The sequence below is a fragment of the Grus americana genome, chromosome 4, assembly GCF_028858705.1.
Source record: "Grus americana isolate bGruAme1 chromosome 4, bGruAme1.mat, whole genome shotgun sequence".
Classification (NCBI taxonomy): domain Eukaryota; kingdom Metazoa; phylum Chordata; class Aves; order Gruiformes; family Gruidae; genus Grus; species Grus americana.
In genome coordinates this window covers 54,826,402-54,847,378 of record NC_072855.1, presented here as the reverse complement: position 1 = coordinate 54,847,378, position 20,977 = coordinate 54,826,402, and the positions used below count along the sequence as shown (strand labels likewise).

The following is a 20,977-nucleotide window of genomic DNA, read 5'->3' as shown; positions in this document are numbered from 1 at the left end:
GTCCCCACGGCGCGGGTGGGCGCAGGCGGTATACCTGGGCGGTGCGGCGCGGCCGGGGCGGGGCTACCTGACAGTGATTGGCAGATCGGCGGCAGCCAATGGCGGCGCGGGGGAGCGGGAGCCGGGAGGGCGGGGCCGGGCGGCGCGGGGGGTGGGGGGGGCTGCGCCGCGGAGCGTGTGCAGCGCCGCGGGGCCGCGGCCGGTGTCGGTGCGAGTGAGGGGAGAGACCCTGCGGGGGGCGGGGGAGAGACGGATCCGGATCCCGATCCAGTGCGGCGGCGGCCGGTGGCGGCCACGGGAGGAGCCGGAGCAGCCGGCGGCGCGCCGCGGAGGAAGGAAGCGCAGGGCTGGCCGCTGCGTGTGCAACCTGGCTGTTCCTGCTGCCCGCGTCCACTCGCGGCTTTTCCTGCCGGCGCTGCCTGACAGCCGCCCGCCGCGGGTGTTGTCACCGGGGTCTTTGGCGGGGGGGGGCAAGAGCGAGCCGTCCTAAACAACCCGGAGGCGTGATTGAAAGCGAGCAATAATTAACTGGAGGAGGAAGAGGAGGAGGAGGACGGGGGTGGAGGAAGACGAAGGAGGAAGGCACCGCGCGGCAGAGCCCAGCCGAGCCAGCCAGCGAGCGGCGGCGGGACGCGGCAACTTCGGCCACAGCGGAGGAGCCGGAGCCCTGACCGCAGCGGCGGCCGCCGCCTCAGCCCGCGCCTGCCCTGCCCGAGGGGGGAGAGCCCCGCCGCCTCCCCGGCCGCCGGACATGTCGGAGCATAAGGCCGTTGATCCCAAGTTATCGACGACGGACAGGGTGGTGAAAGGTGGGTGCTGCGCTCCCGCCGCCTCCTCCCCGCCGCCCTTTCGGCCGGGTCGTCCCACAGTGCACCCGGCTGGGGTCGCCTCCGGCCCCCCCGGCCCCCGCTTCCCCGCCCCGGGCAGGTACCGCGGGGCTGCCAGCGGCGCGGCGACTGGAAGCGGGGGGCTTGGCCCGGGCGCTTTCGCCGGGCCCCGGTGGAGGGTTTGCGGCTTCCCTCGCCTGCCCGCCCGGCGCTACATTGCAGCATTTCCCCCCCTTCCTCCCCCCCGCCGCCTCCCCCTCTCCGCCTTGAAGGCGCTGCACAGGGCTGGCGTGAGAGAGAGGGGGAGCCCCAGCTTCCTCACCCGCCCCAGTGCCTGGGGGAGAGGGGGGCAGGGCTCTGCCCCCTCCCCCAGCCCGCCTGCTTCTCCGGGCATCCCCCCTTCCTCCTCCTCCTCCTCCGGACTGCGCTCCCCGGATCACCCACCTCCACCCCCCCCCGCCTCTGGCTGCGCCGCCGCTTGTCACTGCCGTTCGGCTCCCCGCATGCAGCAGGATGCCTGGAAACCTCCCCGCGCCGACAGCCGCGACTCCACTCCCCCCAAACCAAACCCCGCTGCCGGGGAACAGGCTCCACTGCCCGGCTTCCCCGTGTCGTCCTCCCCCTCTCCCGCTCCCTGCAGGGCCGCCCCCGCGGCACCCGCGGCGGGGATGCCGGGCGGGAGCTGGGGGGGGGGGGGTGGGTGTGGAAACGTGGCCGTGGGCGCAGGGGGGCGGCGGGCCGCGGGCGCTGTGGGAGGCGGCGAAGGCTGCTTCCTCCTCCTCCTCCATCGCCGTGTCTTACTGACGGCCCGGCCTGCGTGGATGTGAAGTTATCCAGCAGGCGTACCGTGGCCGTGCACCCGCGTGTGCGTGCAGATGTGCGTGGGGGTGCTCGGTAGAAAACACGTATCGGCTCCATGATTTTTGCTCGAAGGTATGCGTGTGCTGCGAGCCTCGGCCGTATAAACAAATTAAGAGTTTGGATTAACAACACATTGTACCCTGCAGTACAGACCAAGGTCTTATTTACTGGGGTAGTGCCTGATTTAAATTGCACATGTGCATTTCTCGGTACGTATGAAATGCGTGTGTTTTTAGTGGTTTGGGGTTTTGGTGGTGTCCTCCCGTTCCCCCCCACCCCGGCTGGCCACATAGCTGGATACACTTGGATACAGTGTATTTCATCCGGTTAGGTTATAGCCTGTATACCACTACCGAGTGTTATGGTGGAAAGCACAAACCTTAGATGCAGTATGCAGTATGCATCCTTCCAGAACACAGGAGGCTGGAAATTGAAACAGCCTTAGAATATATACACTTTTGTATTTACATGAGTGTACACCAGAACTAAACACTCAATGTAAATATTATTTGGAAAGGCATATTATTTATATTTTTGCATTTATGTTTACACTTACGGTCCTGTGCCTTTCCCCTTCTCTTTTAGTTTTTTTCCCCTCCAAATGAAGTTGTAGATCTTCAGATCTTGTAAGAAATGTAATTACAAGCATGATAAGAATTTTTTAAAAAATGACTTGGGAATTTACCTTTACCTTCTAATACTTGGAATATTTACTGTTTAAGTAGTTAGTCTGTTATATCATGCCAAAAGTAGGCTTTAGAAGCCTAAACCAGCTATGTTTAGCTGATGCTTGTCTTCTGTGGAAACAACAAATGACCATCCTATTGGGAAGACTTCTTCATGATTATGGGATGCCTAACATTTTTTTTTTTTAAATCTGCCTTGGTCCTAACCCATGACCAAATGGCCTCATCTTTGCTGTGGCAGAACTTCCTTTGGCTTAAGTTGGTGTTCATCATGAATAGGAATTATCTCTATATTTACAAAACCCTCAATGGTTTCAGCACATCTTAACGTGTTTTGTCAGTAATTGCTCTTTGTATTTTTTCACACATGTGAGGTCTCAAAAATCTGAAAGCACCATTGCCAAGAAAACTTAGCAGTATGTATAGTTAGATATTTTTATAATGCAGCTAAACCAGAAATCAACTTTGTTAAACTGAGTTAAAGTATTGAACAAAAAGAACAAAACCATACATGCTGCTTAGGTGTCCGTCTCACCTGGTAACTGTTGTCTCATAATGTCAGCATTTCACTGGAGATGTGAAGATTTGTTTAACTGGTTCAGTCCTTTATTAAATATTGAAATCCTTTTAAGATCTTAAAATAGCATCTGAACAGAGTAGTACACAGTAAAGTGATTCTTAATAGGGTTATTCTTTGCTGTATCATAGACACTTCACACTGCCTTCATATAGACTGTAAGGAAATTGAGTAACAACAAAATTGTTGGTAATAATAATAGAGATAGGAAAAGGTTGCTTTGTTGTTTCTTTCCTATAGGACATGCTTTGTGCCTTCTCAAGATGAGCAACTGAAATAGGCTTACAATGTTAAATAAATAATAATAATAATAAAAAAGGCACTTTGTAAGCACCTGTGCAAGTAGTTGGAGAGCCCTGGTATTTCAGAGAGGAAAAACAGATGTTCTGATGTTGGTGAGCTATAACTTGTGAAAATAACTTTTTAATTTTTTTAAGTTAGAATATCATATAAAACCTTACTTGGAAAGGAAATGTTTTTAGCATATGTATGCAGGCTCTGGATTAAACTCTCTCTTTTGTTTGCATGTGTGGGGTTTTTTTTACTTGTTTTTATTGTGTTTGGTTGGCTTGCTTTTTTTTTTTTTTTAAACCCTTTCAATTTGCTGGTGCATGACAGGAGATGTCTCCTCCTAACAACAATTCTGGGCTGGCTGGTGAAAATTCTGGCTCGGCACCGTTACGTAACGGCGGGGTGGGTTTGGGGAGGTTACAGTTCCAGCAGCTTCATGCAGATTGCTTGTGGCTGACAGCTGCCTCTTTGGGGGGCTGCTCAGAGCTTTTTTTTTTTCTTTTTTTGTGTTATGCTAAAACCCCCTCAAATATACTGAGAAGTGGGGTATTTCCATAGGCAAGGACTTAATCTCACACTCATTTTGCTTTGCTTATTGAATTGTCTGAACTGTGCTTAAACTGATTTGAATCAAAAATAAAACATGCTTCTTGGAGAAGGGCAAAAAGGCTCAGGACTCCCCAATGCTTATAAGGTCTTGGTCTTTTTTCACCTCTGTTATGCAGCATGTGCACAATTACATTTGGCAGTTGGAGTGAAATTTTTAGATCTGACACTGTTGTGCAGTGAGCAGTGTAAAGAAGAAATTCAAGTTTGTGCGTAATGTTTTCAGAAGCAAATTAACTCTTGGTAAAGTTGACAAAACTGTATTATGTAGAATTAAAGAGAAAGAAGATCCTGTATGTCAGTCCACGTGATGCAGTTACAATTTGAGAAGTACGTTTTTGATTTACTCTTGTGCTCACCTTAAGATGGTATGTGTATGTTATGATGCAAATTAGACAATTTACCTTTACTCTTTGGATTTTGTGATCCTGTAGAGAAGCAACGCTTTGAATAGTCTGTTGACTGCAAATAACCTGTACATTTAGAGGTTTGCGGGATCAGAGCTTGGGACAACCTACTGTTGCAGCAAATGCTGACTTGACGTTTGATTGAAATTCCTTGCTTTTTGTTAGAGGTATGATGCAGCCTTCACCTGGACAGAGCTGTCTTTAAGTTCTTGTTCTCCTTCAGGACTGAGAAAGCTTCTCCTTATCCACATGGGTTTTGACTCCTGAGACTCGCCAGGCAGAGTGTGGGCTTGGTTGTTCTTGTGAAGGTAGGAATACCTGTCCAGGAAAAACTGGACTGAGGATACTAGCTCATTCCTCACAGGTCATATAACAGCTGTCTGATGTCAACAGCTTTTGGTCACTACTGACATTAGCAAGATTTGAACCCCACCGACCTGGAGGGAAAAGCTGTGTATCATGTTACTTGACCTCCTCAAAATATTCAGTGTTGCATTACTGCCTTCTAGAAATACTGCTCTAAAGCAGAGTAATCCTAAATAAAAACTTTGAAAGTGAACTGGAGTAGTCATACAAAGAAGTAAAGGCAGTATTTCTTGGAAATCTTGCTGTTACTTAGGTACAATGATTGTTTTGATTCTTCTGGGCAGGTCAGATGGTTGTGTATCTTGAGTGGTTTGTCTATGGGTTTTTTCTTTTTTTTTTTTCTTTTTTCTTTTTCTTTTCCTTGAAGGAAAGTGGAATTTTAATGAAATCCTTCCACCTCAACTGTTTAGATGGGCTGCTGCCATGGCTCAGGAACCTTGGTGTTGGCAATTTCCTTTCCTCTTGAGCATTGCGTGCGGAGGTGTATGCAGTTATATTGGCAATTCACAACACCCAAAAAAACTAGACACCGGTCTCTGCTGTCTCTGAATTTCAAACCCTGTCATTGTTAATGGCCTTTTAATGCTCAGGCTGTCGGTTGTAATATAATATGAATGCCAGCTCGTGATCAATATGTTAGCCATCAGTGTTAATTTCAGATTCATGAAAGGTAAAATTGCTGTCAATAATAGGAACTAGCAATGAAGTTTAGAGTTTCCATTAGTCCAGGGAGACTTGTGTGTACTTGCCAAAGGCTTGTGCCCCAGGCTGGAATCCAGCATCGGTGTATTGCAGAAGCCTGCCTCTGTGTCTCTGTGAATCAAATGCAATTTTTCCAGTGTAGATGTATCCTACAAGCACTGGGCTGCCCTTTGGTGGTTTTCGAGTAATTGTGTGATGACCTGAGTGTCAGTAGTGTTGGTGAATTTGGTATATATTTTGGTGTAAATTTGAGTGTAAGGAAATGTATGACAAGGACCGGTGTTACTTGGGTAATTAGAGCTGTCTAATGACAGTAAATGGTTATGTGTCTCTTTCTGAGGGTGCTGATGATTCAGTATCTGCCTGATCTTCATGAAGGAAAGGAAGGAGTTGCTTTGTAGCTGTTCCTATTGGCATAGGAAAGCTGACTCTATTTTTCTTGTAATTAATTTATCCTTGTAGTATTTAGGAATGTACTCGCACTGGGAAAGAAGCCTGCATCTGTGTTTAAGGAGTGTTGTTAACTAGAGAATCCACTTTCAGCTATGTCAGAAAGGTGGCACTGCTACAGCTGGAGATTATCTGCTCTTTTCCAGCCACTTTTACCTTCATTTGAAGGGGTGGGTGTTCCCCCACATCAGCTTTGGTAACTCTGTAATCACAGATCCCCTGGTACCTTCATGAGACGGCCATAGGAGATGCAGCTGAGAGCAGAAAACAACTGAATATGCTTGGATGGGCTTTATGGTTACTTAGGAAAGAAAATGAGGTTGGCTTATTATTTTCTCACATGTAACAGCTTTGTTCTTATCTTGTGGTCAAAAATAAGTTAATACTTGTAAGACCAGTGGATTCTGTCAGCTCGATGCTGCTTGGGTATTGTGTACTTTACACTGTGTAAACCTGTATGTATGTGTGATGGGTGTATAACACTTGTAAAGGGTTGTGAATGTAGTAATGAGAAACTGAAACAAAACCAAAGTACAGTGCTTGACAGTTATGCTTGTGTAATAAAGCTGGTGATTTATTTTGATTTGTGAACTCACTGAACCTCTTAGTCATTAAGATAATTTTGTAAATAAGCCCTTTAGCAAAACAAGTCTTTTGCTGTATAGGCATAGGGGAAAAATCGTGCTCAAACTGAAAGGCACCTTTCTTATGTAGTTATTGCTGCACTGCATAGGTGGGAGGCTTTTCTCATGTTCTCTATTATGAAAGTGGCTTGCTGAGTGTGCTGAGTCGCAGGACTGATATGAGGTGAGGGACAAAATTGCCTTGTTTGTGTGTTTAAAAAATACCACCACCAACAAAAAAACCCAGCCAACCAAAGAAAAAAACCTCTTTCTGTATACTTCTGAATTCCACATTGGCTAAAGCTGCCTACTGTTACTTGCTCTTTTTGACTGAGCCTCGCAAGAGAGCTGGTGCTTTTGATACCATTGGTGGTGGTGAGAAACTTGAAAGAGGAGTTCATGCTGGATGTTATCAGCATTTAACTTAATTGGAAAATATGAGCCAGTTGAGGTCATTTTCCATAGGGGGATGTTGTAGGGAACAGTTGTTTCCTCTCTATTATCCATTCCCAAATTGAATGGTATCTACTTCCATCGCATGCATCCCACTTAGACATGATAGACGTTGCATCGTTATGCTTGCTTTTCTGTGCAGGTTGTGGCAGGAAGATCAAATGCAAAATACACTTCCCTTCGATTACATAAATTCATGTTTTGAATTATTTTTTTGTAGTTCCACGACTTCCAGAACTCTCACGTTTCTTCCCGTCTGGTATTTCTAAAGGGATTTTCTGTCAAAAGTAATTTTGGGTAATGTCAATAAATAAGTACCTGTAGCTTGGATACTCCAAACTAATTTTTTCTTTTTCCTTTTCTATTTTGCTGAGTGGCTCCTATTTAAAGTACAAAAGCAGGACTATAATTTAAGTACTCCATTTAAGTATGAATATTAACTCGTCCAAGGCTTCCCACTAATGTTGAAGCAGCACGTTGTGGGGGATAGTTCCCTCTTTATAGCTTTAAAGAATGTGGAGAAAAGTACTTCCTTAAGATTATTTTAAGATACAAAGATATTGCTTAAAACTTTTCTCAAGCGTGCCATAAAAGAAGCCTCAAGTTTCTGAAGTAAAAACCACTTCAAATAATCTTCATGAAAAGGTGCCTTCTTATATTCTTTTCTATGTGGTTTCACGAGTCAAATGCAAGTTACAACTGCATGATGGTTCTTTAGCTGAACACTTAAATAATTTCCTGTTCTGATAATCAGTCATTTACCTTGACTTTCCCCCATAAAAGATCATTTTATGGCTACTCAGTCAATAATGGTGGAAAGTATCATCCCAGTTCTGAAAAATATTATAGCGTATGTGCAGCCTAGTCCACATAAGTGCATGGCTCATTGGGCGATCTGCCACTCAGCTGGTAGTCGGATGTATTGTTGCTGGAGGTTGTACCCCAGGTATGTTCTTCTTGATTTCATTTAATTATTGAATGAAGGAAGGGATGGAAGATCGTATGCGGAGAAACAGGGAGCCAATAAGTGCTATGATGGTAAATTTTTCTTTTAAAGATAAAAATCTGAACTACTTATTCCTACCCTACTTACTTCTCCACCAGAAAGCTGCTACTGTTGGAATAACACCTCCAGAGTAGTACCTCCTTGACAGTCATTTACGTGCATTTTAAACTGACTATGATATCTATTTTTATAAGTGAGGTTAGGCATGTTAACGTTGATATGGTAACACTGCTGTATGAGGAGAACATGAGTGTCTTATTTAAGGTTGAATTATGATGCCAACGCAATCTCCAACTAATTTCCAGCTAATATGGTTTATGTTTGGAGCTGGAGGAAAGGAACAGAGTGGAAAGGCACCAGAGGTCAGACGTGATGGTTTGTTAGAAGTTAATTCCTGGGTGTGTGGGGGTTGCATGTGCTTAAGGCATAGATGGCATTCATTCCTTTTAGGGTGTGTTTCACAAAGTTTTTGAAAATATTTAGTTTGAGGATTGTCTACCACTTACACCTCTTTCTACTTAGAAGTAAAGCTGTGCTGTACTGAACTTCTGTTGCAGCTTCCTTTTGTTTTCAGCGAGTTGTTTTGGTTTTTTTAAACTTTCTCCCTCTTGTGTTTCAATATGCCATTTCTTTTTATTACTTTCCTACATTTCTGCAAAGTTTTCTCTCCTTATTGCTCTCATACTTATTGCTAAGCATGTTGAACAGCCTGGTAGTTGTGACTTGGGTGGGTGTACCTAATGCAAGAGGTTCACTGAACACGGTCTTTCCTTTGGTGCATCTGTAGGTGCCTGGGGAAGTATATTCTGCCTCTTCCTCAGACTTCTGTTGTAATTCTGCAGCCGACTGCTGACTCTGTAGCTTTCTTTTCAGTGAATAGCTCTGCTATCAGTGTACTGCTCAAGCTCTACCCAACTTGTCAGCGAAGGATGTCTCTATTTTGCAGTCCGGCTGCTGCTTGCAGGTTGCTTAGCAGTAACGTTGAAAACTCTCACAGCATGACTCTTAGGTTTAAGTCACATAGTTTGCAAAAAGCTCTGAGGGTTAGCGTAGCTGGTGGTGCTTTTTGGTTAACTTGAGAAGAGAGGCAGTATAAGCACTCATATCTTTGCAACCAGACACAGAAGTTAGTTAGCAATGGAAGGTAAGATTTGTTAAAGTTGGTAGTACTTGAAAAAAAACTGAAGTTCACCACAGATGAGCGAACTTTAAAACCCCCACCTTAAATTCTAAGCATAAAAGACGCAGAACCTAGTCTGCATAGAGATTGTACAAAATCTCTGTGGTAAAGAAAGGAAGAACTATGCTAAAATATGGTTGCATTAAATCTTCCAATAGTAATAGCTATTTTTCCATCTTTCAGATAGGCATATATGGCTTCACAAAATAATTGAAGTCTGATGCATTACAGGGCTTTCAAAATTGAGAAGTGCTGTAATGGGATCAAACGTGTACTGATGGAGACAGGTATCAGTATAACAATGTCAGTATTCTACACCATATTCTTTTACTCCATCCCATCTTTTAGAGGCATGCAGCTTAGATGTTTCATTGCATCAGATTCGTGTTGGCCAAAATACTTTTCTGGAGTCGTCTTGACTGTTCTACAATGTAGAACTGATGGAGTGGAGCAAAAAAGTATACCTAACCTGCTATGGAGCAAATTCTGCTATAATGTTGGCTCTGATACTTGCTAATTATACAAAAATATCAAGCCTGTACAGTGTTGCCACAAGAAGGGAAGTGAACTTTGAACTTCTGATTGGAATGGTGAAAATAACGTGTTAATAATGGGTTATGCAGATGTGATGCTGCAGACAGTCTTTAACACTCACTCTGGGCCTTGTTCAATAGACTTAATTAATAGAATCCGAACTTCAGGTTTTTGGCCTAATTTAGTGTGTGATTAGATTTTAATTTTTAATTTAAGCTTTTGTGACTGTCTTTGAAGGTAGGTTGAATGTTTGGTTTTGGTGGGGTTTTTTTTTTTTTTTTTTTTTTTTACTTGTGGATAGCGACAGCTCAGTAATTGTGTGGCCGGATAAAGCAAAGTTCCTGAGTTGGTCATGTTTTGAAGTAACCATGATTTGGAAAGAAATCCTTTATGGTCTGTATATATGGCCCAAAATGAGAAAAAGCAGCTCAGCTTCTAACTTGTTTTCCATTGCTGTGTTTAACAATTATTTCCCTCTTTCTTTGGAGAGGGATGCTTGTTTTGTATCATGCTTTTGCTGTGGCTGTACTTGTTACTTGTTAACGAGTCCCAGATTAGTTCCTATGAAGATGGGTGTAGGCTATGTGTTATTAGGTGGTAGTCTTACTGAACTGTTTGGAGTTCCCCTAGAAGTGGTGTTCTGTCCTAAAGTGGAGAAACTGGGAAAATGGATGCTAGTTTTCTTAATAAATTACTGATTTCCTTGGTAACTGTGGGGGGTGGGAAGCAAACAGTGCGGGAGCTTGTGCCTTGTTTCTGGTCTACACTTCTATATGGGTGACTTTGGAGGGGAAGGCACATGGCTAGAGAGGAGCATATACTCATGTATTTTCTCTAGAAATGACATAAAATTACTTGAAATAGTATGTTCCAGGTTCTCTGGAGATTTTCTGTGACAATATGTGCTTTCCCCTAGCTTTTTTTCCATCTGTCAAGGAATAATGCTCCAGTAGGTACAGTTGTATCTGAAAATTCTTTCTGCATCTATATATGTGAGGGTGTTTTTTTTTTCTATTTTAACCTTTTCTTTGCACTTGTGTATTTGAATCCTTATGAGAAATCTGATTTGGTTCACATATAGTACAGTTAACAAAACAATTAAAAGCTCCTAGATGGGGAAGCTCACCCTGTTGTTGACTCCAGAGAAAAGATGTTGCATCATCCATTTTGGAATTGAGATAGTTTTACTCAGCACATCTCTTTTCAACAATAAGTTTGAGATTTTGTGGCTGAATTCTGCTTTTATTACTGGAAAAGACAATTTTAGTAATTTAATACCTTTTACTTACCATCATTTTTTTAAACAGTTTAACATAATTGACAATTTGAATGCAAAACCATTCATACAAAATCCCTTCGTATTCCCCCAAACACAAAAAACAATGTATGAACAGAAATTAAAAAAAAAAAAAATTCAATCAGAATTTAAATATTTTTAAAGTCTTTTTTTCCATGATGCTTGCCAAGTTTCAGTTTGATCTAGATTACAATGGTCATACTGTGTTACAATCTTTGAAAAAGTGCAACTGGTCATTAGCTACAATGACATGAACAGCTGTAGTATTTTATGATAACAGCTGGGAACAATCTAGTTCTCTTCAATAACTTTCTTTTATTGTTCCTTTCATGCCATTTTTAAAATGAGAAAGCAAGATTATTGTATTTGTTCTCTATTTTACACCAGGGATTTCTTCATAGGCAGTGGTGGCAATTAGGTATCAAAATATGGCGTTGCTGTTTGTGACTTGGAACATTTCCCTCTGCAGGACCTGTTTCATAACCCGCTGAAATCTGCGGGAGTTGGAGTCTTTTCATTAACTTGAGTAAACTGTGAATCAAGTTGTCATCCTACGACTTAGAATTTTGGCCTTCCTTTTCAGTGCGTGATTTCTCTTTGGTTTAAACTGCTTTGCTATATCTGATCTTACGCAGCCTAGGACAGGACAGCATTATCTCTTATTCTAACGCTGAGCAAAGTGCGCTTCTACTTTGCAGTGCTCTCATTTAGCAAGTGAAAAGGGACTTGTCTGTCTGTAGGTGGCTGGTTTCCCAAGAAATAATTTGCTGTTCTGTAGCTGTGTCTTCAGAAGTATAGTCTAAAATGTTTTCCATGTATGTACAGTTGGTTTTTATCATTGGAAGAACAAGAAGGAGCCTTTCTCATGTAGAAATTTTCTTCCCGTGTTCCCTTACAAATGAGTTTTCTTCAGTAACGAACACATCTAGGTTGCCTTCAATAAAATCTATTTAACCTATTTTTCTGGTGTAATAGAGTAAGCATTAACATTAAAATCACACTGGTACTACTAAAGATGTACATACCAGTTCTGCATAGGAGCGTTATTTTCTTCCCCAAGAGACGTGCTGTTCTGTGTTGCGCAAGTGGTGGTGCCCGTGGTTACTGGAGAGGAGCCTCATGGCGCAACGAGGTCTAATGGGTGTACAGCTGGGGAGTTTGGGAAGAAGAAATGAAGAGCACAGTGGGCAAGGGTGTGTGTTTTCAGTGCAGTAAAGTGTTGCTTAGGGAATTTTATCTAGTTTAGAAATCAGAGGCACAGAGGTGTTTTAGGAATACTTTGCCTAATGAGTTATATTGGCTCAGGTGAATATCTTGGAGGTATTTGGGCGCAGCAGGGCAGGAGGCTGTGCAGTACCTACAAGGGAGCTTGACTCTGTTGACAAGAAGAGAATTGGCAAAGGCGGTTGGTGAAACTTTTATTTACTCAATTCTCCGTGTATAACCCTGTGTTTGGTTTAGATTATCAGTGAATGATCTTTGTTCATCTTTAAGAAAAGTTTCCTGTGATAAAGTGCTTATAGTTTCTGTTAATTGTAACAACTTTTCAGCTGTTTGTCCTTACGTTACCAGTAATGAGGAGGGTAAAATAAGTTTAAGATGCTATCTTTTGAGCATACTAAGATGACGTTACTTTTGGTAGAGGGAGGAAAGGAAGAATGACCGCAAAAAACATATTTGTACTACAAAAGGGGATGAACCTGCATTCATTTCATTTGAGAGATTAGTTTTAGCTTCTGGACTGTTGACTACCTTAGCAGGTATGGGGTTTTTTTCTTTGTCATTTAACCTACTCACCATTCCACTGGAGGAATAATGTATCCTTAATTTTTATGAACAAAGTGTCAAAGTCCCGTCCTCAGTCACTCACAACTCAAAAATATGAGCTCTGACAACTTTACAGAAGCACAGAATGGCTGAGGCTGGAAGGGACCTCTGGAGGCCACCTGGTCTGGTCCCAGCTCTCTCAGCCTTTTCTCATAGGAGAGAGGCCTCAGTTCCTTAATTACCTTAGTGGTCCTTTGGTGGACTCTGTCTGGTTGCTCCATATCTCACAGTTTCTGTGTGAACTCTAAATGTAAATAAAAGTTCATTTACACGTATAAAGAACTTGCACCTTAGGGAATAGCACACTCTTACCCTTTTTAACAAGGTACTGCTGCTTCCCTGGAGCTCTGAATCACAGGCAACACCTACCTCACATGTACATACTGTCTGTTTACCACATAGAACATGAGGGATATTGCTGTCATTAACAAAGTTTTAAATGCATGTGAATTTTTGTACATTATAAACCTCACGTCTTGTATCCTATTGTCACAGACAATACTTCACTGTAGGATATTGTTTGTATAACCTAGGCTAGTCTTAGAAGTACTGCCAGTCAGAAAGTTACTCTGCAGGTATCTTTTTGGTTATAATCCAGTTGCTATGGCTTCTGAATGTGTATTAGATTCCCCCTCCTGCCCCGGATTTATGGGAGTTGAAGGAGACAGAGTTTTTATAGGTCTTGGAGAACTTGCCAACAGCCTCCTGGGCTGTGTTAAGAGGAGTGTTGTCAGCAGGTCGAGGGAGGCGATCATCCTCAGCACTGGTGAGGTCACACCTGCAGTGCTGGGTCCAGTTCTGGGCTTCCCAGTATGAGAAAGACATGGACATACTGGAACGAGTCCAGTGCAGGGCCACAAAGATGACTATGGGACTAGAGCATCTGTCATATGAGGAGAGGCTGAGAGAGCTGGGGCTGTTCAGCCTGGGAAAGACAAGGCTCAGGGGGATCTTATCCATGTGTATAAATACCTGGTGGGAGGAAATGAAGGGGGAGTCAGGGTCTTCTCAGTGATGCCCAATGACAGAACAAGAGGTAATGGGCACAAACTGACAGCTCTCACAGTAAGTGAATTTTCTTGTTTTCAAATGCTGGCTCAGGTTGCCCAGGGAGGTTGTGTAGTCTCTATCCTTGGAGACATTCAAAAGCCATCTGGACATGGACCTGGGAAACTGGCTCTAGGTGGCCCTGCTTGAGCAGGAGTGTTGGACTAGATGACCTTCAGAGGTCCATCCAATCTCAACTATTGTACGATCATCTTTTAGTGAACTCTTTTAAATGGATAATTAAAGTGCTGTTTATCAATTCACAGGCCTTTTAACCAAATATGAAATACAGAAATCTCCCTTTAAAAATGAAATGTTGTGTTTGCTAGTGAGGTTTTCTCCAGGAAGAATGCTTTGTGTGATTATGACGATCTGCCATAAAAATACTTATTTTCCAATAGCAGCAAGATATGTTGCATTGGGAAATTTTATATATATATATTTTTTTTTTTTTTTGATGCATCCATGTGCGGATGGTAGCGTTGCTGGCAAAACATTTGCATAGATCACTCTTGATGAGTTTCCGAATCTCCTGAGCATGTATAACTCTGGAGTTTGGTGTACCTTGAAAGCAGGGACAGACACTGTCCACTGTCCTACTTTGCTTTGGGCAACTGTAAGAAAAATGGGAAAAAAAAGCTTTTATATGAATCTTTCATAGTTATTACTAATGCTTCTGACATGACCATCAGAAAGGTCCATTTTCTAATTACTGGAAAGAAGTGATTATCTCTTACTAGTCACTGGTTCATCTGATCTTTCCATAGTGGCATGACAAGTCAAACTGAGGGTGATGACAATCAGTTAAAAAGCTTTGAAATTTGTAGTAATGATAAATGGCTTTGTCTTTCAGCTCTCATACTCTCTGGCATATTGTTTTCTTTGCTGCTTTCTCCTGCTTTTTTATTTCCCTCTGATGATGCACATTGCCCTGTAAAGCTGGCTAAGAAACACCTGAATATTGCACGTGTGAAAGTAAAATCAAACCTGTGATAAGGGAATCTCTTGATGTGAGTTACAGGGAATGAAAATAAGCTTTGGAAGAGTTTGAGTGTGAGAGAAGTTTGCTGACTGCTTCAGAAAAGTGAGTAGAGCTACCACACTAGAAGTTTTGAGCAAGTTCTTGAGGTGGGATCACCTTCATGGATAATTAATTTGGATGATGGAGATAATTTTTTCTGGTAGTGAAAATGCAGCTTCCAGGGTTGCTCAGCTGACTAGATACATTTGAGGAAAATGATAGACAGATACTGTAATTTGAAGTGTGAATTGCCTCTGTGCTCATATAGATCATACTGTATAATAAAACCTGGGGCAACACACATCCCTGTGAAAGAGGTTTAAATGTGTTTACTGTCTTTGCAACATACTGAAAAACAACTGTGAAAAGGACTTTCTAGTGCAACTAATAAATCTTTGGCCTAATTATTTGTAATTATTTGTAATTAGAAAAGTGTATGTCAAAAGATCCTTTGTTCTGGAGAACTTCTGATTGCAAGTGGAGTGTTGAAGATACTTTTTTTTAAAAAAAAAAAAAAAAAAGTAAAGACGACAACAGGTTGAGACCATGACCTGGAAGGATGTTCTGGGCAACTAAACACACCAAAGGAGCTGAAAAGGTGCTTTGAATAGATGGAAATGAAGAGCAAATGAGAAAGCCCAGCAACCTGCAGGTGCTGCTAATAGCATATGTTCACCTACATGAAGCCTGAATGGATATTCCAGGAATATCTCTTCCAGCTGTGCTGCAGGGCGTTTCTTCCTAAGTGCCTCTGATGGTTATGCCATTGTCTCCTGCTTGGGTGCAGGCCATGCAAAGAGAAGGGTTTTTAGCACAGTGGGCACCTGTCATAGTCACAACTAAGTCACCTGAGAAAACTGTTTCAATGGATTATATTAATGAAAAACTTCTCAAGAGTGACTATGGAAGAAAAGTTGTCATATAGCTGTCAACATATGTCTTCGTGAGGGAAGATATGTGATGGTGGGATTTGGTGAGAATCTGCTGTATCCTGATGCTCTGATATATTGGGTGAGATTAAAAAGCTGACTTCAGTTTGTGCCATGCTTTATCTGAACCTATGATGCAAGCTGCTTCTAATAAATAAGTTTATCAGCAAATATTAACAAATTACCATGGTTTCACAAGTCTTAATATAAACAAAACTGGCAAAACTAAACCCTTTTTCTATCATGATTCCTGAAATTAAAGGGCTGTGTGAGGGCAGTGGATTCTTCCCATGCCTTGATACAGGGCCAGAATTTTAACTGCCTCCCTAAAGGTTTAGCAGAAACATTTTTGGCTTCAAAAATGCAGGTTTTATCTTTCTTCAAAGACAACTGGTGGCAGTAATAATACTACTTCTAATGTGCAGAGCAGCCAAGTGAACTTGAAGTTAGTGAGATCAGATGGCCTGTCTAGCCAGAGTGCTACGAAATCCTTTCACAACTGTAGTTTAACTACACAGTGAATTACCTTTGCCTGACTTTATGTTAATCCAGTACCATGGATTATTTTGTTGAAAACCATTCCTTTCAAGGTGTTCCCCTTCTGTCCTGAGCATCAGTCTTTTAGAAAAGCTACCTTTTCTAAAAAAGCATAACCACATCTATAAACAGTAGTCTATAAAAATGGGAATAATATGTGGCAGCCATTTCATTGCTGGAGTCCTCACTGAAAGCAGTGTTTTGTTGTGTTTGGATTTTTTTAAATTTTTTTTTTACCTTCTGGACATGCAAAATCGTATTTGTCGATGAGCATCTGCCAAATTTTGTCAGATTTATCTGAAGTAAGGTGAATCTTCTGAAAGTTTCAGTGTAGTAGGGACCTTGGGAGGAGCAGGCTGGGTTAGCTCTGAAACTTTCCATGCTATGGGATGCAGAGAAAGTAACAGGCTGAATTTATTACTGACACAGTGCACAACAGCGGTCAGAAAGTATGCTGCATGGAGCTTGGGAAAAAGACAAGTGGAGTTTGAATTGCCTTTCCGTTTCTTCATCAGCATCTGTATGAAGATTATCCTTATGCCTCCCATCTGCTTTGCTGACATACTAATAACAACATAAATATTTTCTACAAACATAGGAGGCCCCACTTTTGCATTTTTCAGTTTAAAAAAGAAGAAAATAACTTTTGTACTGGCTTACCCTGGAACACTCTACTTGGGAATCGTCCTATTTAGTGTAAACTTTACAGTTAAGTAATTTAAAGGAGAAACCTCATTTGATGTTAACCTTCACTAGCAAGGAGTGCCGAGTATGATAAATGGACCAAAGAGTATAGTTATTTATTTAGGACTGTAATATCCTACAGACCTCTTACTGATATCAACGGGTGCTTCTAACCTTTGCTGCAGAGCTGGAAATAGAAAAAGTTTGGATGTTTCCTGTTGAATGGTAAATACCGGGCATGCTACTAGTTTGTTTCTGATAGAACAGCGTCCCCAGTCCGTGTATGTGCACCCGTTTCTGGTTTACTGGTGTTGCAGCAGAAGAGCCGGTATTTGAACCAGAACCAGTGTATGAGGGAAAGGTAAGTGTTAAAAGCTTTCTACTTGAAACCCCACCAACTCCATTTTCCGCCTTTAACTTCTTGTTTGGATGGGGAAATAACTGTGGGTAGTTGTGTGGCCAGGCAGGTCTTGCAGAGGCAGTAGCATTAATATTTTGTGCTGTGTACTGGCTTTAGATGCTTTAGAAATATTTTTGCCTTTTTTACCTCAAAAAAAAGTCTTGGGTCCCAGGTTGCTAAATCTCACTGAAAATGAATGAATTTGTTCCTGAGTTAACCCAAATGAATGTCTTTTAAAATAATAATAGTAAGTAAAAAAAATCCCAACAAACACCTTAGAAAAATGTATGCATCTGTACATGACTTTCTTCTTCTTTATATGCAAATTTGGACTCTTCATGAAAAAGAGGATGTTGTCTTGCTTTGGTGACCTAGCTGCTATAAAACCTGGGTTAATATGGCCTGTCTAATGTCATACCCTTCTTCTGTACCAAGAAAATTGTGATGACTGGAATGCATGTCATCAACTTATGTAATCAGGGTACTTGAAATATTTGCAATACTGTGATTACTGTAAAACTACTTATACACACACACACTGTAGCTGCCTTATATATTTTTGCCTTTCAAGTTTACATCCTGGTTTGCCTCCTATTCTTGTTTTATGTTTGGTTTTTTTTTTTTTCTTTTAACCTAAGGTGTTTGGCAAAAACTAATAAAATACAAACTTTATCTCCCTTCTGAGGCTTGCCATCTAGACCTTTATAAAATATCCTAGTGAAATAAGCAGGAGGAAGGAACAATTATGCAAAGTTTGAAGCTTTTCAAAGGCCAAAACCAAACCCTAAGTGTACTGAAGCTGCCAAATTCTGTGTCAGGGGCTTGTCTGTCGAGACTCAAACCTTTTCATGGATCCAGCGAATGGAATTGAGCAGCAGGGGGATAAATCCTGGAAAGGATTTATTTGCTGGAAAGGCCTCTGTGTTTGCAAAGCCACCTCAAATGGCTGGGACCAACCTACAAATAACTGCCCACCCGTGTTACTTACAGTAGGCACAAGACATGGAGGAGTTTCAGGGCAAGACTCAGCAGTCTGATACATTTCTGTTGTGTGCAAGAGCTGTTGAACAGTTGGTGCCATCCTTGGTTGAAAAAGCCAGTGCTTTGTAGAAGCAACTTCTACTTTTTTCAGACCCTGATAGTCAGTCCAACGGGAAATAATAAGGTAGCTCAAAACTATTACAGTTGTAATATTAACTGTCTGACAGGCAAAGTTTGCTGAAAACCTTCTAAACCCTAACTACAGACTCATTTAATTGAAGCTCATATTTTAAACTGGGCATATCTTGGATTGAGTCCAGGGTGTGAAACCAGAGAGGATTTGGTAGCACTAACAGACGATGTTCTCCTGGAACTGGATTGCCAGGCATCTGTTGCCTGCCCAGGAGGAGGCAGTGTGAAAGAATGTGCCCACCCAGCGACAGGCAAAGAAACTTCCCTAGAGCCTAGAGCTCTAAAATGAGGCTTTTGCAAGTGGTATTGCTCCTCTGGCACAAGGGAAATACCCACAGCAAGAGGATATAGATTTTACTTTATTGCTAGGCTGAAATCGTGGAATAAAGTCCCTGTTTTTCCACTGGGATGAAGGGTGGTCCTAGACCTTATGCTCTATGCACCTGTGTAAGATGTATTTATCTTTAACCTTTTCTTTTCTCATGCAATGTATTGTATGTTTAAAATCTGGATGGCTTGATGTGAGTCCTACCGAAGTAAAGTTTTCTTTTTTTGCTTGCCACTCTCTCTGTGGAAAGGTGAAGAGTTCAGACCTCACGTTACAGATGCTGATTGTTGTTTAATTTGGTTCGGGTTCTCTGGCAAGGAGGACGATGTAAGAACAAGAAGTGAAGAGAAAACAAATATGGATAGAAACAAATCGTGCCTGCATATGTGGCCAGCTAGCTTTTGTCTTCCTTCAGGGCTGAGGGCTTCTCTGTTTGTGCCTGGCTAACTCACCTGGCCTGCACTGCCGGGCTGTGCAGTCTGTCTTTAATAGGTTTTAACGGGTTTTTTTTTTCACTTTTGTCTGAGAATTTTCCGTATTCCAGGCTGTTTTTTAGCAGTCCAGTCCCCTCCCCCAAAGGTCATCACTTCTATGTTGATGTACATAAAACTACCTCAAGGTTTTCTTAAAGAATAGTGGAAGCAAGCCCACTAGTCCTCCCAGGAGGAAAGCACAGTGAGGTCAGTTGTATTCCTTTTGCTTCCCTTTTGGTTTTGTTCACTCCTATGACTTGTAAAACAGTCAGGAAGATTTGTCATGAATCACCTTTAATTTCCTCTTGTGCAGGATATAATCCAATATGGACTTTTATTTTTCTTACAATAAATCTACCAGAAATTGTTTGGGGTTTTTTAAGCCTTAAAACAAAATACAAAACCAAAAACACCCCACCCCAAAAACCCACCCAGGTGTTAGAAACATATCTTGGGCATAACTTCAGCCAGACCATTTCATTATTGGTCTGTCATTTGTTTGATCCTCATGTAGTCAGTGGTTATTCACTCATGGGATGCGTAACTAAGGTTCACCTTGCCTATATAGCCTTCGGTTATTTTGACTTGAGTTTAAAAAATAAAACCACTCTATATTATAAATTTAAATGACTGTTATGAGCATCTTTCTTCACATCTGTTTGTGGTCTGTTATTCAGATTTTCAGATGTTAGAGGGTTTTATTGGTTGGGGACATCATGACATTAGCAAAAGTGCTGTAGGGAGGGGTAATCTACAGAAAGGAGGAGAAGTAGAAAGTAGGGGCAATACAATATTTTGTTTTCTCCCAACTTATTTTCTTTCCTGATGGTTTTCACTTGAACCCAGGCCAAAAAGGGGGAATGTTACTTTTTTTTTTTTCTGGTTAGTGCTGTGTGTTAGCATCCCCCTTCTGTTCTCAGTGCGAGTTACTGAAAGGAGAAATGGATCAGGTGGCCTTGGTGGGAGTAAACACATGTGCTGAGATCCACAGCAAATTTTCTCTCTGAAAATGCAGTGTGAGTTACTGGAGTTTGTTGCATGACATTACACACCAAAGGAAGCGACAATAAAAATGGTATTTAGCTGTGCTGGTACTCTTGTTAACAAGCAAACTGTGGGGTTTTTTTTTCCCATTCTTTGAGACACAGAGAAGACCTTTAACTTGCCTCTCTGAGTCCACAGCTGCTCCGTGACTTTCCCATGGTCTTGTAGGCAGCCAGCAGCACAGTCAGGAATGGCATCTTAGTCTCCTGATTTTCAATCCAGTGCCCCAATCTGTTATATCAATATTGCTCTCAAAATAGGGCTACCTGTGTGATGAAACTCTGACGTACGTGGCTGCATTCTCCTTGTACTGCTTTGCCTTTTGCTTAGGTTAGAGCATGTATATTCCTTGCTCCCCCCTTCCAGGTATGTGATCCTTCTCTCTACAACTGGGATTCCAGAACAAAAGCAAGGATTCATCTTTAAATGAGAATATGAATTGTTACTGTGAAGCCTGGACTTGAAAGGCAGTCAGTTGTCCTTGTGTTTTCAGTAGCAAATCTCTATCTTCTCCAGAGCGGTCACAGCTGCTCCTTTCCCTCTCATTTTTTAACTGGAATATTTGCTACCTTTTAATAACTTGACTTGTTATAGATGGAAAGTAGTTGAGCTGCTCACAGCAATATTTAAAGGTGTGTTAAGAGTCTG

General features: G+C 42.1%; 1 protein-coding gene across 2 annotated transcripts in view; it reads left to right on the top strand.

Moving 5' to 3' along the window:
* The first annotated feature begins 146 nt into the window (after window positions 1-146).
* The window catches only part of PPP3CA (protein phosphatase 3 catalytic subunit alpha), a 200,779-nt gene continuing 179,948 nt past the window's right edge, over window positions 147-20,977 (top strand). For both annotated transcript variants that reach the window (XM_054824466.1, XM_054824465.1), the window contains exon 1: window positions 147-809. In XM_054824466.1, the coding sequence (XP_054680441.1) occupies window positions 752-809 (58 nt within the window). In that variant the 5' untranslated portion in view covers window positions 147-751. The remainder of the gene's footprint in view (window positions 810-20,977) is intronic.